Below are 12,560 nucleotides of genomic sequence, written 5' to 3' on the forward strand. Positions count from 1 at the left end.
CCTTCCCACACACACTCCCCAGACTCCCCCTGCAAATGTTCAGCTTGTGTTTATTCTGCTGTGTCATGTAAGGGTAGCAGTATGTTATGGGCCATTTGTGCCTGGAGAGGTGAAGTAAGGCCTGCTAGCCAATTATGATTTCAATAGCTCAGTTGGTTCCAGCATGGTGCTTGCAATACCAGAGTTGTGGGTTTGATACATTTTAACTGTATCTCTTTGGATAAAGGTGTACTAAGTTATCGCTAGTCCTTATGCTCTGCCACTATGTGTCGCTGCAATCCTACTCTCACTGTCTTGACTCACTCAGACACCAGGTATCTTAGTGGGTAAGAGCATTGTGCCAGTAACCGAAAGGTCGCTGGTTCTAATCCCCGAGCCGACTAGGTGAAAAATCTGTTGATGTGCCCTTAAGCAAGGCACTTAACCCTAATTGCTCATGTAAGTCGCTCTGGATAAGAGCGTCTGCTAAATAATATAATTTTTTTTTATTATTTTTTTTTATTTAAGTTGTTCTTACTAAACCTTAAGGATCTCTGTATACTTTGTTCAAAAAACAGAAAATGTAGCTAAATTGTTTGAAATCATAAATACTGATTAGTGTTTGACAAGTAACACTGCCAAACCAAAAGGCTTTTCAAGACCTTGGCTTGGATGTAGTGTAGTTGAATAAATTCTCCAGCAAATACTATGAAAGATCAGCGTGATCAACAGATTGCCCATCAATGAGATTATACCTTCTAAACTTCTACATCACGAAGTGAGGCACATACAGTGGGGAAAAAAAGTATTTAGTCAGCCACCAATTGTGCAAGTTCTCCCACTTAAAAAGATGAGAGAGGCCTGTAATTTTCATCATAGGTACACGTCAACTATGACAGACAAATTGAGAAAAAAAATCCAGAAAATCACATTGTAGGATTTTTAATGAAGTTTATTTGCAAATTATGGTGGAAAATAAGTATTTGGTCAATAACAAAAGTTTCTCAATACTTTGTTATATACCCTTTGTTGGCAATGACACAGGTCAAACGTTTTCTGTAAGTCTTCACAAGGTTTTCACACACTGTTGCTGGTATTTTGGCCCATTCCTCCATGCAGATCTCCTCTAGAGCAGTGATGTTTTGGGGCTGTCGCTGGGCAACACGGACTTTCAACTCCCTCCAAAGATTTTCTATGGGGTTGAGATCTGGAGACTGGCTAGGCCACTCCAGGACCTTGAAATGCTTCTTACGAAGCCACTCCTTCGTTGCCCGGGCGGTGTGTTTGGGATCATTGTCATGCTGAAAGACCCAGCCACATTTCATCTTCAATGCCCTTGCTGATGGAAGGAGGTTTTCACTCAAAATCTCACGATACATGGCCCCATTCATTCTTTCCTTTACACGGATCAGTCGTCCTGCTCCCACTGCAGAAAAACAGCCCCAAAGCATGATGTTTCCACCCCCATGCTTCACAGTAGGTATGGTGTTCTTTGGATGCAACTCAGCATTCTCTGTCCTCCAAACACGACGAGTTGAGTTTTTACCAAAAAGTTCTATTTTGGTTTCATCTGACCATATGACATTCTCCCAATCCTCTTCTGGATCATCCAAATGCACTCTAGCAAACTTCAGACGGGCCTGGACATGTACTGGCTTAAGCAGGGGGACACGTCTGGCACTGCAGGATTTGAGTCCCTGGCGGCGTAGTGTGTTACTGATGGTAGGCTTTGTTACTTTGGTCCCAGCTCTCTGCAGGTCATTCACTAGGTCCCCCCGTGTGGTTCTGGGATTTTTGCTCACCGTTCTTGTGATCATTTTGACCCCACGGGGTGAGATCTTGCGTGGAGCCCCAGATCGAGGGAGATTATCAGTGGTCTTGTATGTCTTCCATTTCCTAATAATTGCTCCCACAGTTGATTTCTTCAAACCAAGCTGCTTACCTATTGCAGATTCAGTCTTCCCAGCCTGGTGCAGGTCTACAATGTTGGTTCTGGTGTCCTTTGACAGCTCTTTGGTCTTGGCCATAGTGGAGTTTGGAGTGTGACTGTTTGAGGTTGTGGACAGGTGTCTTTTATACTGATAACAAGTTCAAACAGGTGCCATTAATACAGGTAACGAGTGGAGGACAGAGGAGCCTCTTAAAGAAGAAGTTACAGGTCTGTGAGAGCCAGAAATCTTGCTTGTTTGTAGGTGACCAAATACTTATTTTCCACCATAATTTGCAAATAAATTCATTAAAAATCCTACAATGTGATTTTCTGGATTTTTTTTTCTCAATTTGTCTGTCATAGTTGACGTGTACCTATGATGAAAATTACAGGCCTCTCTCATCTTTTTAAGTGGGAGAACTTGCACAATTGGTGGCTGACTAAATACTTTTCTTCCCCACTGTATCTCTTATTGTGAGCCTTTGAGGACAGTCTATGAATGACTCACATTAGCATTCAAAGAACAGTGCTATTCAATCAGCCAGGACTGCAAAAATCTGACCTTTTCATCAACCTGGAACTGCGACATTGAAAATGTACTGTAGCTTAGTTGTTTTGCTACCATTGACGGTTGGTGTTTGAAGAAAGCAGTTGCCACCCAATAGGAATGGTGCTTACAAACGTGTCTTTAAAGGAAACTCAGTCAGCGCTTATTGCCAATGTACTGTAATACTGGGTTTAACTTAGCTTACTTGTCTCTTAGAAACAGACACAAAAAGGGCCAATGTCAATGAAGGCAGCACAAAGCAATTTCAACACCAATTCAGGCAAACAAACAAAGTACAAATACACAAACATGTTGTTGTTTTTTCAACTGGGAGAACAGTCACGTTTTAGGCTTCACAACAAATCCCCCTGGTTGCGGCTGTGGGTGTACTCTACTAGCTGTCTCAAGGAAAGATGTCAGTTTGACATGAGAGAATCCTCTCTTTGACATCTTAGACCCAAAGTCCAATGCTGACTGGATTGTTCCTCTCTACTTGTCTTTGTTTGTTTCTCTTTCTCTCTCTTTCTCTCTCTATGCCCCTCCTCTGTCCATGTATCTCTCTCTATCTCCTCTCTCTCCTATGTGTCTCTGTCTTTTCTTCTCTCTCTCTCTCTCTCTCTCTCTCTTCCTGTCTTGGCTCCTGAAGTCTCCGACCAAATGGTACATGAAACTGGTGCCTGTAAGTCAGCTGACCAGCGCTACACTTATATATCCCTCTTTCATCTGTCCATTTCCATAGTGAATGTCTCTCACCGCCATCTCCATAATGTCTCCATGGTGACTGTCCCCATGGTAAATGTTATCATTCTACAAGTGAACGTCAACATGTGATTGCAGTTATTGGTGTCGCTTTTTTGTGCGGTTAACTCAGTTTCCCTCAGTTTCCCTGAATTTGATTTAATAAAGATGATTTGTGTTACTTGGAGGTTACTGAACATCTGATTGATGCATGGTGATGTTCTCTATTATAAACTTGATATTACATTGTAATGTTTTGATGTCCGATTAAGTATTCCCATGGTCTGTGTGTCGTTAGTCCCTGCATGATGCAATATCATCATTGTTCATCTCCAATGAGAGATGCACTCCATCGATATGGTAATCTGCATTCCCACGTGTCTGCCTCTGTCAGTGTATTTTTTTGTCTGTCCGTGTGTGTATGAATCTCCCTTGTCCCATCTCTCTACCTGCCAAGACCCATTGTCTGTCTGTCTTTCCTGTGGTGCTCCAGGCTCGCTACAGGAAGGAGCATGCGGTGGCCCAGCAGGTGCCCTGGATCCCCCCTGTGGACAACCTGCTGAAGGACACCACTGACGGCTGCGCCCTGGCCACTCTGCTGCACTTCTACTGCCCACAGCTAGTCAGACTGGAAGGTACACTAACTAGACAGTACTAAACTGTATTCTGACCGTGGGGATGGGGGGGGGGTGTGTGTGGTGTGTGTGTCTGTGGTTCCCTATCAACACATTACCCTATCGAGAGTGGGTGGCAGGTAGCTTAGTGGTTAAGAGCGTTGTGCCAGTAACCGAAAGGTCACTGGTTCTAATCCCCGAGCCGACTAGGTGAAAAATCTGTCGATGTGCCCTTGAGCAAGGCACTTAACCCTAATTGCTCCTGTAAGTCGCTCTGGATAAGAGCGTCTGCTAAATGACCAATGTATGTATGTATGAGAGGCCTATAGCTGTCTGAGTTATTCCATCACTTAGTCTGGAGGTGTTAAGGGCTCTCCCCTGGCTAGCCTTTCATGTCCCAGGAGGAGTGAGTGAGCCATCAGCCATCCATTAGTGATGAACATCAAACCTCATAATCAACTCACCTTTAATCTCATCAACCCACTGATGAAGTGGATGGGATCTGATATGGACACACACACGGCTCAGTACCCCAAACTCAGAGTAATGATTGATTTAAAGGCACTCCATAAGATTCTGTTTTCGCATCAAAATGTCTTGAGTACCTTCTGGAAAACATACAGTATCCTGATCCCTGATTGGTCAATCCCAGATAAAAAGGGACAAATACCTTACAAATACCTCCAGCCGCCTTACTCCTAATGGACATTCACTTCCTGATTCACTTCCAAGGGATTTGTGCAGCACTTGTCTCTCAGACCCCCTTTAACCACCTTAGCCAATGATGTGTCCTTGTGGCCTGTCCCTGTCAGATATCTGCCTTAAGGAGAGCATGTCGCTGGTGGACAGCCTGTACAACCTTCAGCTGGTGCAGGAGTTCTGTCAGGAGCACCTCAACCGCTGCTGCCACTTCAGTCTGGAGGACATGGTCTACGCCTCCTCTTCAGTCAAAGTAAGTCCACAAGGCAAAGTTACGGCTTTTAAGTGTGTTTTGAAAGAATCTCTGAGGTACACATTTTTATATTTTTCACACTATTGTGTCTATACCATACAGTGTTGGCTGGGATATTTTCTTTTCACGTGGTCCTTTCCCGCACCGTTCCAGCAACTAGGTTGCATGTGTAACCACGCCAGCGCAGTACAGCGCAGCATGGCTTGGCTCAGCTCAGTAGTGTGAAAAGGGTATTACTGCACTGGCGTGGTTACAGCCAACTCGGTTTGAATTGTTGATTTTTAAAGGGCAGCAAAAGTTCTAAGACATTTTGCAAAGAAAATAATCAATTTGGAAGGAAGATAGTCCAAAGAGCTAAGGACAATGGGTAAAACTAGGCAGAAGTATTGGCAGCTACAGTGTGTGCAGCATTGCCAGAGTTGGTGAGTCGTGTATATTCATATTATGTAATACAGCTGGAGAAAGCCTGGTGGAAAATGGGATCTGTCTTAAATAGGTCCTGTAAACTCTCTGTCCTCACAAACCACAGTATCTGGTTTGTTTGAGCTAGATGTGTGTCTGTTTTGTCTGTCCCTCTCTTTTGTCTGTATTGCCTTCCCTACTTCTCTCTATTTCCTCTCTCCTCTCTCCTTCTTTCCTCTCATTATATACCTTTCTCTCATCTCTCTCTTCTGCGCTCTTCTCTCTCTCTCTTTATTTCTTTCTCTCCTCTCTTTTTCAATTTTTCACTGGAAGCTATTATATAGGTATGTATTGTATTCATGTACAGTATGGATGAACACATAACACTTGGCTTGTGTCTTTGTGTTGGCTCCCAGGCTGTGAATAGTGGGTGTTGGTCACGTGTGTTGTTGCCAATGTATTGGGACAGTCATAGAAACTGGTGGGAAACAAACAGCTCTGCATTCCCCATTTTCTCTATTCTTGTACAGTATGGTCTCACAAGTACTGTACTGAAAAATGGTATGTGTTGCTTTTTGTGGCAGAGAAGTGTCATAATGGAGGAAAGGTGAGTTGGGGGTGAGTTCAAATGTGGTTGTGAGTGTGTGTGTGTGTGTTGTGTGTGTGTGTGCCTTGAGTGCTGCAAACAACAGTGTACCACTGGCCCTGTCTGGGTGTTGAGTATTGGAGTCTACCCAGCTGTCAGTTGTGCTGGTCCTTTCGGTGGAGAAGTGTTGCTAGTAGCTGTTAAAGCACACAGTTCACAAGGTGGGTGAATAGTAGTGAGCTGGAATCAGCTGTGTCTGACACGTCCCTTTAAGCAACCCCAGACACAATGGCAGATCCTGAATAAGTCACTTCACAGAAGGCTTGGAAAGGAGTTGGTTCAGGCTGCGGGCCAGGTAAAACAGAGCCCTTGGGCTGAAGAGGCAAAAAAGTCCTACTGCATCTATCATGACACTAACATTGGGCTAATGCTAGCCACAATAGAAATATAATTACTAGAACTACATTCCCATTGAAGTCAATGTTCTGTGATAGGTGGACCAGCGGCCATATTGAGTGTACCCATGAGTGTTCCAGTCAAATTGCTGTAGTCTGAGAGGCTTGTCCCTTCTAGTAATTATATTTCTATGGCCACAACAACCTGTATACTAGCCACTGACAAAAGCCATAGATATGCACTTCATTTGAACCTCTTCTTGGGAGTTTGAGCTTCTAGTTGCTATTTCTGTGCAGCTTGTGTGACCCCAAAATCTCACACTCACCCAGCCCAAACCTCTTACTTTTATGAGCGAGAGAGAGAGAGAGAGAGAGAGAGAGAGAGAGAGAGAGAGAGAGAGATCATATCATTTATGGACATGGGGGACCTGAGACTATGAATACGGCCTCAGACACACAGGTCTCTGGTCTAATCAGCCCCTTGGCTAATGTGAAGTGATTAATGACATCATAGCCCATGGTAGCCAAGGCACCCACTGAGGACTGAGGGGGGCGGGGTTGCCAGTGTGGTCCCTACTAAACAGATTATCAATTTCCCCGCTTTAGCGTCAGCTTTGTTTGCAGTCAGCACCAATGAGCTCTCATCTCAGACATGGAGTGACACGCTGCAATCTCCAAACTTGGCAACCCGCCAGAGAACAGTAAGTGACAGTAAAATCGGACAATCTGGCAACTGGGCAAGGTAATATCAGGCGACAGGGTTGCAGTGTTGTGAGTAGGAGAAAATCGGGGGCAGAACAGAATGGATGTTTGACTGGCGGGGGTGTTAGGAGAGATAACGCTCCCAATCTAATGTGAGAGGAAGCAGGTAGACAGACAGATGGAGGGAGAGGACAGGCTTTTGCCATCTGGGCTATGCGAGACCATTTCTCTTTCTCTTTTATTTATCGTTTCTCTATCGGACTGGGACTGGGAGGACCCCACTCATGCTGCAGCTGAACAGACCTAGGGGTAGGCTACTGTAGCTCACTGCAATAGAAATTGTAGCCTGGTACCAGATCTGTTTGTGCTGTCTTGCAATCTGGTGTTGGTGAGACAGGAGTTGGCAAAACAACATTACCAGATTTGTAACCAGGCTATAAAAATGGTTGTTGTGATTGTTTGCTATACTGTATGTTATAGTGTTGGAGTGATAGGATTAAAGATTGCTATAGTTATTTTGATAATTTACTGTAGTTCAGTTGCTACAGAGTTTGACATTGGATAATTGTGTGTTTGTCAGTGTTCTGGCTGGATGGTCGTTTGTCAGTGTTTTGGCAACTGTATAGTCTGTCATGACAGAAGAAAACATTAAAATGTCTGTTATGACATAACACCCTGGAATATGAGCAAAGATGATTCCTGTGCGCTGGTTTTGCGTCACTGTATATTTGGATTGCAGAGATTATTGGCTTTGTAACAATAGAATGGGCTGTGCTCTGGTGGGGCGGCAGGTAGCTTAGTGGGTAAGAGCGTTGTGCCAGTAACCGAAAGGTCGCTGGTTCTAATCCCCGAGCCGACTAGGTGAAAAATCTGTCGATGTGCCCCTGAGCAAGGCACTTAACCCTAATTGCTCCTGTAAGTCGCTCTGGATAAGAGCGTCTGCTAAATGACTAAAATGTAAATGTATATGGACACATGCTATCTCAGGGAGCTATACTCTGCATGACCAAAAACTGCTCACGGTACCAATCATTTAAAATGCAGCGTAGTCACTTTGGGGAGTCACCTCTAGTTAGCTGCTTCTGCTGTCTTGACATACTGTTAAATGGCTGAGGGTAAATATTGCTGAAGGGGTGAATCTCTCACACACACACTCGCACACATGCACTCACACACACACAAACGCACACACATGCGCACACACACATACATGCGCACGCACACACACTGCTTTTGCACTGAGTAAGGGAATGTTCCTTTTGTCTGAAATTGTGTTGCTGACCTGATGAACACCGCAGATACTCAAGGTCATATCGGAACACGTGTGTGTGCAAGCCTCCTTGGGGAACCCTGGGTCATGTTCATTAGGGCAAACCGTCGCAAAACGTTTAGCAACTGAAAATGGAAATAAGCGTTTATTATTGGACAAGTCAAGGTAGTCCCTCCCTGTTGCAGTGTGTTTTCTTCTATTTGGTGGCTATGAACATGACTTTGGGCTAAGTGTCAGTGGGTGAGGATGGTAACAAAGGAATAACAATAACACACCATGACTGGTCATGAGGATGTGGCCATCGTTTATTTTCCAATCTATCTATGTCAAGGGTTCTGATGCGAATGTGGTGTGGAATCAAGTGCAGGACACAGGAGCTCAGTCAAACTTGACTTTACTGGAAAGGCACAAAATGAACGGGTCAAACTAACCCGGAGGCGAACAATACGCAACAGTGCGTAAAATACAAAAACCGACTACGCACGAACAAAAGTGCGACGGTAATAACTAGCGTCTGTCCAAACAACAGTAGAACACCAACAGACAGGAAAAACAATTACACACAACACATGACAGAAACAACGAGAACTTATAGGACACATAATCAACACTAAACATGAACAGGTGTACTAAACAGACCAAACCAATCAAACATCGAAAACAAAGAACGGTGGCAGCTAGTACTCCGGAGACGACGACCACCGAAGCCTGCCCGAACAAGGAGGAGGAGCAGCCTCACCCCCCCTTGACGCGCGCGTGCGCTGACCCTGGCCTCGAGGATGACCAGGAGGACGCGGAGCAGGGCGCGTGGGATGACCACGATGGAACTCAGTCAGAAGAGACGGGTCTAAGATGTCCCTCCTCGGCACCCAGCACCGCTCCTCCGGACCGTACCCCTCCCACTCCACGAGATATTGGAGACCCGCCATCCGACGTCTCGAATCCAAGATGGACCGCACGGTGTACGCCGGTGCCCCCTCGATGTCTAATGGGGGCGGAGGAGTCTCTCTGATCTCATCTTCCTGGAGTGGACCAGCTACCACCGGCCTGAGAAGAGACACATGGAACGAGGGGTTAATATTCTTATACTCAATAGGCAGTTGTAATCTGTAACACACCTCGTTCAATCTTCTCAGGACTTTAAACGGCCCCACAAACCGCCGACCCAGCTTCCGGCAGGGCAGGCGGAGGGGCAGGTTTCTGGTAGAGAGCCAGACTCGATCACCAGGTGCGTACACCGGCCCCTCACTGCGGTGGAGATCGGCGCTTGCCTTTTGACGACGGATGGCCCGCTGCAGATGGACGTGTGCAGCGTTCCACGTCTCCTCCGAGCGCCGCACCCACTCATCCACCGCAGGAGCCTCGATCTGGCTCTGCTGCCATGGTGCCAGAACCGGCTGGTAACCTAACACACATTGGAAAGGGGTTAGGTTAGTTGAGGAGTGGCGTAGGGAATTCTGGGCCATTTCTGCCCAAGGAACATACCGTGCCCACTCCTCCGGCCGGCCCTGGCAGTATGATCTAAGAAACCTACCCACATCCTGGTTCACGCGTTCCACCTGCCCATTACTCTCAGGATGGTAACCCGAGGTAAGGCTCACCGAGACCCCCAAACGCTCCATAAATGCTCTCCAGACTCTGGAGGTGAACTGGGGACCTCGATCAGACACAATATCCTCGGGTACCCCGTAGTGCCAGAAAACGTGGGTGAATAGCGCTTCGGTGGTCTGTAGGGCAGTAGGAAGGCCCGGCATAGGGAGCAAACGACAGGCCTTAGAGAACCGGTCCACAACGACCAGTATAGTGGTATTCCCCTGCAAGGGGGGAAGGTCAGTGATGAAGTCCACCGAGAGGTGAGACCATGGTCGTTGTGGAACGGGCAGGGGTTGTAACTTACCCCTAGGCAGATGTCTAGGCGCCTTACACTGGGCGCACACCGAGCAGGAGGAGACATAAACCCTCACATCCCTGGCTAACGTGGGCCACCAGTACTTAGCACTAAGACAGTGCCCTGTCCGGCCAATACCAGGATGTCCAGAGGAGGGTGACGTGTGAGCCCAATAAATGAGTCGATCCCGAACCTCGAGCGGAACGTACGTCCGACCCACAGGACACTGTGGAGGGCTAGGGTCGGTACGCAATGCCCGCTCGAGTTCAGCATCGACCTCCCACACAACCGGTGCCACTAGACAAGACTCCGGTAGTATGGAAGTGGGCTCAACGGACCTCTCCTCTGTATCATACCGCCGGGACAGGGCGTCTGCCTTACCGTTCTGGGACCCAGGGATGTACGTGATTTTAAATACGAACCTGGCTAGAAACATGTTCCACCAAGCCTGGCGAGGGTTCAGTCTCCTAGCTGCCCGGATGTACTCCAGGTTCCGATGGTCAGTCAAAATGAGGAAAGGGTGTTGAGCCCCCTCAAGCCAATGCCTCCACACCTTTAGGGCCTGTACCACGGCTAACAGCTCCCTGTCCCCTACGTCATAATTTCGCTCCGCCGGGCTGAGCTTTTTAGAGTAAAAAGCACAGGGGCGGAGTTTAGGTGGCGTGCCGGACCGTTGAGATAGAACAGCCCCTATACCGGCCTCAGACGCGTCCACCTCTACCTGAAATGGTAAGGCGGGATCCGGATGCGCCAGCACCGGGGCCGAAGTAAACAGGCCCTTCAGTTTCCCAAAAGCCCTGTCCGCCTCAGCTGACCACTGCAAGCGCACCGGACCCCCTTTCAGAAGAGACGTGATGGGAGCTGCCACCTGTCCAAAACCCCGGATAAACCTCCGGTAGTAATTTGCAAAGCCCAAGAACTGCTGCACCTCTTTAACAGTGGTTGGGGTTTGCCAATTACGCACGGCTGACACACGGTCCACCTCCATCTTCACCCCTGACGCGGACAACCGATAACCCAAAAAGGAGACCGACTCCTGGAAAAACAGACATTTCTCTGCCTTGACATACAGGTCGTGCTCCAACAGCCTCCTCAACACTCGACGCACCAGGGCTACATGCTCGGCTCGGGTAGGAGAGTACACCAGAATGTCATCAATGTACACGACCACACCTTGCCCCTGCATGTCCCGGAAGATCTCATCCACGAAGGATTGGAAGACCGAAGGAGCGTTCATCAACCCGTATGGCATGACGAGATACTCGTAATGACCCGAGGTGGTACTAAAGGCTGTTTTCCATTCATCGCCCTCCCTAATGCGCACCAAGTTATATGCGCTCCTGAGATCCAGTTTTGTGAAGAAACGCGTGGATAACTGTATTTCACAGTAATCTGATTGAGACCACGGTAATCAATGCACGGGCGCAACCCTCCATCCTTTTTCTTCACAAAAAAGAAGCTCGAGGACGCAGGGGAAGTGGAGGGCCGTATGTATCCTTGTCTCAAAGATTCGGCTATGTAAGTCTCCATAGCCCTTTTCTCCTCTTGAGACAACGGATACACGTGGCTCCGCGGGAGCGCCGCTCCTGCCTGGAGGTCTATCGCACAATCCCCCTGTCTGTGAGGAGGCAACTGCGTCGCTCTCGATTTACTGAACACAAGTGCCAAATCCCCATATTCAGGGGGAATGTGCATTGCGGGCACTTGGTTTGGACTTTCCACCGAGGTCGCCCCCACGGAAACACCCAGACATCGCCCCTCACACTGAGCAGACCACTCCTTGAGAGCCCTCTGTTGCCACGAAATGGAAGGGTTATGGGTACTTAACCAGGGAATTCCCAGCACCACCGGGTGCGCAGGAGAGTCGATCAGATATAGCTGAATATTCTCCTCATGACCCCCCTGCGTACACATCTTAAGTGGTGCTGTGACCTCCCTAATCAACCCCAAACCCAACGGGCGGCTATCTAATGCATGAACGGGAAATGAAGCGTCAACCGGAAGGAGGGGAATCCCTAAATCTAAACAAGATTTCCGATCAACAAAATTCCCAGCTGCGCCTGAATCTACTAGCGCCTTATGCTGGGAATGAGGTGCAACCTGTGGAAAACTTACAGGTATACAAAAATGTACAACAGAAAGCTCTGGGTAAGTGGGGCGTCTACTCACCTGGGATGGCTCCCCAGTGCGTGGCCTGTTGTCCCCTCCCCCTGGAGACCCTCCCCAGCACCTGGCCGCAGTGTGCCCTCCACGGCCACAAGTGGTACAGGGGACAGCCTCCCTCGGGCTCCTTCTCCTCCTTTCTCTAGCGCCAGCACTTCCGAGCTCCATAGGGCTCGGCTCGGAGGTGCTGGAGGATGGAATGGACGGACCCCACTCGGAACGTCCACGGGTGGCCAGCAGGGTGTCCAGACGGATGGACATGTCGACCAACTGGTCGAACGTAAGGGTGGTGTCCCTGCAAGCCAACTCACGTTGGACGTCCTCCCGTAGGCTACATCGAAAGTGATCGATGAGGGCCCGTTCATTCCACCCTGCATCTACCGCTAGAGTCCGG

The 12,560-nt window shown here is 48.0% G+C and overlaps 1 protein-coding gene across 1 annotated transcript in view; it reads left to right on the forward strand.

The window, feature by feature from the left end:
* Positions 1-12,560, forward strand: part of camsap2a (calmodulin regulated spectrin-associated protein family, member 2a) — a gene marked incomplete at both ends in the record, with an annotated part of 88,449 nt that overhangs the window by 52,573 nt on the left and 23,316 nt on the right. The window contains 2 exons of the mRNA XM_084164073.1: positions 3,688-3,829; positions 4,621-4,760. Coding sequence (XP_084020199.1) covers positions 3,688-3,829; positions 4,621-4,760 — 282 coding nt within the window. The remainder of the gene's footprint in view (positions 1-3,687; positions 3,830-4,620; positions 4,761-12,560) is intronic.

The sequence above is a fragment of the Coregonus lavaretus genome (assembly GCF_964263955.1).
Source record: "Coregonus lavaretus genome assembly, chromosome: 6".
Taxonomy (NCBI): Eukaryota; Metazoa; Chordata; class Actinopteri; order Salmoniformes; family Salmonidae; genus Coregonus; species Coregonus lavaretus.